The following is a 5,552-nucleotide window of genomic DNA, read 5'->3' as shown; positions in this document are numbered from 1 at the left end:
AGGCTTTTACTAATGCCTGCGAGTGGTGCAGGAAAAGTGACTGGATCCATCCTGCACCTCAGTGCGCCAAGTCTACGGTGAGGCTAAATAGTTCCCTGCACACCAGTACAGGAAGTGCAAAATCTACTTAAGATTGAGGCGCTCAAATATAAGAGTAGTAAGTAAGTACCTCAATAAAAATTACTCTGGTTCCTGACCTTGACAGTTTTTTCCAATGCCCACACTGAGCAAGTGGCCCTCTTTTTTTTGAGAACCGATCCACTAGATACCTAAAGTAGGTACCCCTTTCTCTGGATAACAGGTACCTGGCTAGTGTGTGAACTGGCCTTTCTACTGAGCTGCAAAAGAAGGTATTTTTTTTTTTTTATGGCTTGATGTGCACATACTTCTTTATGTGAAGGGGAATGAAGCCCATTTCCCTGAGGGAGTCGAGGGTCGCAGCACTCCTACAGCTCTTTGCTCCCATCACTGGCTTAATGGGTCCTTTTAGCTTCTCCTAGATCGCTGACCCAAATGTGGCAAGTTTTTGTCTTTTTGTTTGTTTGTTTGTTTTTGTTTTAATTGCTGGCTCACTGAAGAGTTGCAATCTCTGCTTTAGCACAAGAAATGGTGCTGGAGAGGGTGTCGGAGGAGAGCTAGCTGAATTGAGAAGGAGAGCTACAGAGAATGGGGAGAAAAGGTAACACTTTCAAAAGGGCTGAAGTCCCATGATTTGGGCTTACAGTTGCTTTTGAAAAGCCTAGCAAGTCTGAGAACAGCCTAGGAAGTGCCTGTTGGGGAGAAATGCTGCATTTGATTTTTATGAGAGTCACAAAGGGAAGAAATATCTTGAAATGGAAGTAATGCACCTTCTGGTCTCTTCATAATTCTCCTGCCCTGTACCTGTGCATCACCAACTGTAGTTCATGTACTGATCCTCCAGTTTGAGGGGAAAACTGTCCGTGATCTCATGCTGGCTTCAGTCTTGTTCAGCTGACACCTTTGCATTGGCCTAGGAATGCTGCTACAAGCTGTATTCCAGGATTCACATATGGTCTTATCCTTCTACAGCTATCAAGGTGAGCTGCGTTGGATTTTGTGGGGTGTCTAACAAAGTCAATGACACGGCATGGACTGTTGAGGAGCAATACTTTAACAGCACCCTTTCCTTGGCGGACAAAGGTAAGATCCAAAAGGGATTGTGGTGTGGGGGAGGGAGTATGTTGGCTTTTCGGATGACTTGGTTCTTTCCTCGGCTCTACCTGAGCTGTTCACCATGTGTATACCAGGATGTTTAATATCTCTTGGTCCTTTGCAGTATTATATGTTCAAACTGCCTTTGTGTATAAGATGCAGCCCAGATATGAGGTCACCATTTATGAAGTTCACCTGAACCTCCTCTATGCTACTTGGAAATATTGGAATGGCTATACAATGCAGCAGTTGCCCCACATGGCTTGCAAGCATTGCTTGTTACATCTGAGATGGATCTCTGGTCTGCAGTGACTTCTCCCCATTACAATTTGAAATTTGCAGCAACAACGGTTTTATCACACCCATTTTGTCACTACTCAATGTATTGTTTCTGAAAATAAAGCCTTTGCTTCTGAATAGTCTAGAATAGGTGTTTCAAGAGTACAGTGGCACAACCCCAGGGCAAAGTGTGGTGTTATTTTAGCAGTTCAGTCAAAAGCAGCTTTGCCCCAGAGAGGTGCTGAAATGATCACAAGTCATTCAAGACTTTTCTTCCTTGTGTACGGAAGTCCCTCCCTGTGAGAGGAGATGCCTGTTTTAATGGCATCTGGCACGTATTCCTGCCACATGATAAAGTAACACTGGCATGCTCTGGGGAATTTTAGGACTGAATGCTGCCTTTCATTTGGTAAATAGGTTGATACACCCACAAATAATGCATGCTGTATCAAGGCCTCCATTGAAACCAAGAGGTACCAGTATTCATTTGCCAGAGGCAGTGTATTTTGTAGTAACTGGAGAGTGTTAGGGAACCAAACTATTAGATGTTTCATGTAATAATAGGAAATTGGTGGGAGCTAGTAAAGCTGGAGTGACAGCTTCTGCTTCGTCAGCAGTCTGCGGGCACAGCTATTAGCGTGTGCTGGTGATGGGCCAGCTTCATCCTTGCAGTGTGACTAACATTGCTACATTGCACACAACAAAATGGAGAAGAACCGTTAGGGTTGCATGTAAGGCCAGCACCTAGCTAGGGAGAAGTTTGGGAGAGATGTAGGACGAGATGAGGTTCAGTCCATGCAGCTTGAGAAGAGAGTAGGAAATGCTTCCATCTCCCTTGGAAATGGTACAGCTTAGCTGCATCCCCACATGCAGGGGCATGTGGTTACTGGTGGGGGGTGGGAAAAAGCAGTGCCACAAATCTTATGCTGCTGGTTCTTGTAGTTTTTGTTTTGTTTTTTGTTGCACATTGTGTTAGTATGGAGAAAAATCCTCTGGGTGGGGTAGGGGAGATGCTAGCACCTGGGCTGGCCCCAGCAACCTTACCTGGGGGCTCCAGCAGCGGCAATCTGGGTACACAGTCTGCTGGCAACTGGAGCATGGCTCTGGTTGCAGGTGGTACACGCTGCAGCCACATGCATTGTCCCACTTTTTTCTGGTGCAGGGTATCTTTAACACCCATGGGGACTGTAGCATGCAACACAACAGTGAATAACCACATGGCAAAATCCCCAAAGGCTTTTTAAAACACTCCAGGTGACCGAGCTCTAGATGAGTATAGAGCTCAAAGCTGTGTGTTTGGATTGCAGAGCTTTAGCTGGCTAAAACTGAGCAAGAGCTTCATTTTTTAAAAGCAGTTGCAAGTTTAAAATTTTGAGTACTAAGCTTTCTTGCTAGTAGTTTCCTGTGAGGAGCCTTTGTCTGAATGACAGCCTCTCTTGTACTGGCAGAGCTTAAACCGTGTCTCCCCCTTTGGTGACAAAGGAGGCAAGCTGTGTCCTTGCAGTATTCCCTTTCCCTCCTTCCTCCCCTGTTTTCCACAAGCTCTCAACTGACGGATACCTTCAAAATGATCAAAGACGTTCAGTTCTAGTGATGCTGTTGCATTTAGTCCTTGTTGCTGGAATGAAGTGTAGACCATGTTCTCCCATGGGGAAGACTGCCAGCTACAGACTAACATAGCTTCAGATTGACCAAAGAGCTGTGGAGGGAGGGAGGAGGGTGCCCAGCCCCTGATGTTGAATTTCAGACAGCTTTAAATTTTTTTTAAGCCTTATCTGAAAACCCCGCTAATGCATGGAAAAGCTGGTTGATGTTATACAGTATTCCATGGCTTCTGGGTGTCACAACCCAAAGTTGTGATTTTTTTTTTTTGTGTGTGTGTGCTTCGGCACCGCTAAATTTATGTTCCCGCTAAAATGCAGCTCCTTTGTACGGTGGAGTTTTCTGCAATAGGAGAACCCGCGTGCAGAAGAGTGTTTCCCGCCAGTTTGTAGCCTTCTTTGCATGGTGCATTTCTTTTGCATTATAGGGATGCACGGTGCAAAGGAGTTCCCGCCATTTGTATTTAGATTCACGCCACATTATTGGCCAGATCTAAATTATGCCCACGTGGCGGCTAGCTATTGGCTTGCTAGCCATATAAAAAGCTTGAGTGGCTTCCGCCCAAGTTGGAGGACTCCACAAACACCAGGAGAGAGAGACACGGAGAGGGTCACACTGCTGATCCCTTCGAACCCAACGCGTCTCTCTTAAGAAGGCAATAGAGGCTTAATTACTGAACCGAACCCGCGGAGCCTTAACAACTCCGGGGGCCCAATTGCCGAACGGCCTCTAGCCTCTCCTTGTCGCCGAGCGCAATCCTAGATGTATCCCTATCCTATATACCCAATTTTCGAACCCACGGAGTCTTAACAGCTCCGGGGGACCTGGGAACCGAACAGAACCCACGGAGATTCAGCAACTCCGTGAGGAAAGAATTGCCGAACCCACGGAGCCTAAACCACTCCGGGGTCAAAGAACCGAGTTTGTCAGAGTCCTCCAACGAGGACTCAAGCGGAGCTGTGCCTGGAAAGCTGTCCAGCCTACACCGCGACCACCTTGGGTGTAAGTAAATAATCTTTTCAATCAACCATTACGCCTCCGTGACTGATTCTAGCACTTGCGTACCATACCGCTCCGCGGTTTTCTCCGGCCCCGCGTGCCCGGGCTGCTGGCCACAGCCTGCGTGCACAAAGACGGGCCCGGCTCGCACCTGGCAAGGATGGGATCGGGAGCCGGCCCGCACACTGGGTAGCAGTGGGCTTTGTGTCAGGACTTTTGACAGTTTACCTGAGGTTCCTTCAATGACTTCAATTGTTGTGACCTGTAACAGGGGGCTTTCTTGGGGTCGGTCTGCCATTGGCCCACCCACCTGTTTTCTGAGCCAACCGCCTGCCTCCTTGTCTGCCACACCTTGTTTCTTGATTGGTTTTAATAAGGCAGGAGGCTGCCCATTCTTGCCCCGATGCCAGGGGGCGCTATCTGTGGCTCACTTCCTCCCCTACACTGCAGCCCAAGCCTTGCAGATGGCATCCAGGTGACAGTGCTCCTGGCCTACAGCCAAACCAAACTTGTCCCTTGGTGTCGGGACAAGCTCACACACTCAGCTGGGTCTCATTTGTGGAAGTGTCAAATGCTTCCCCCCCCCCCCCCAAACCTCCAGGCAGCCCCGTGCAAAATCCCCCCCCCCCCCCCCCAACCCTGCAGGTGACTCCTGGAGTTGGAGTTTGGCATTCTTGAAAGTTGTATTTCTGTCTGCCTCTTCACCTCCACTTTATAAACACTGTAGACTTTTTTTGTTTTTTTGGTGGGGGTGGCTTTAATGACACTTAAGACATTTGGGAGCCTCCAAAAGCTTCTAAAAAGTGCCAAATTGAACTTCGGCTTTAAAGGATTGGGGTGTGTCTGAGCAAGATAATTCCCGCTGTATAAAGGTGTCAAGTATTATCAGTATATTCATGCTGTAGGCTTTTGCGATGGCGTGTCAGACAGGCCAAATGAAGCTCTTCCCATTGTAGATTAAGCCTGAGATGGAAGACTTTTATAACCACTTGGATTGGATATAGACTCACTGCATCACTCTGGCCATGTCAGTATTTCTTAGGCTCTGTGTTTATTCTAAATAAACTGTTGGAGAATGCAGTGATCCTTAACAATATTTTCATAGAGTGCAGAGGCAGAAGTAATGCTGTGAAGGGCAACATACAGTATAGTATTGAGCCCAGAATGGAATTTATGATGGTTTGTCTGCCTCCTCCTGCCTCCATGTATTTATTTGTTCCCTTAGCACCTTGAGTCTACACACTGGGACAGACAAATGTTCAGGCAGAAAAAGTCCCAGCTTCAGAATGGCTGACTCATTTATTTTAGAGATTATGATGATGATTTGCCTTTTGTAACTAATGTATCTTGAGTGATTTAACGTAAATTTGATCTAGAAATTATTTAAAATGGCATAATTAAGCTCTTTCTTGGTGCTCTGGTTTTCATATATTTCCTCTATTCAGATCACAACAGAGGGTTAAGTTTTGGGGGGGGGGGTTTCCCTTGTAAATGGGTAT

General features: G+C 46.8%; 1 protein-coding gene across 1 annotated transcript in view; it reads left to right on the top strand.

The window, feature by feature from the left end:
- The first annotated feature begins 666 nt into the window (after nucleotides 1-666).
- The window catches only part of ARRDC1 (arrestin domain containing 1), a 32,991-nt gene continuing 28,105 nt past the window's right edge, over nucleotides 667-5,552 (top strand). Inside the window, exons 1-2 of the mRNA XM_006029699.3 lie at nucleotides 667-679; nucleotides 1,051-1,161. Coding sequence (XP_006029761.1) covers nucleotides 667-679; nucleotides 1,051-1,161 — 124 coding nt within the window. The remainder of the gene's footprint in view (nucleotides 680-1,050; nucleotides 1,162-5,552) is intronic.

Source organism: Alligator sinensis, unplaced genomic scaffold (genome assembly GCF_000455745.1).
Source record: "Alligator sinensis unplaced genomic scaffold, ASM45574v1 scaffold323_2, whole genome shotgun sequence".
Taxonomy (NCBI): domain Eukaryota; kingdom Metazoa; phylum Chordata; order Crocodylia; family Alligatoridae; genus Alligator; species Alligator sinensis.
The sequence above is the reverse complement of the archived record's forward strand: the minus strand, read 5'-3'. Positions and strand labels throughout refer to the sequence as shown.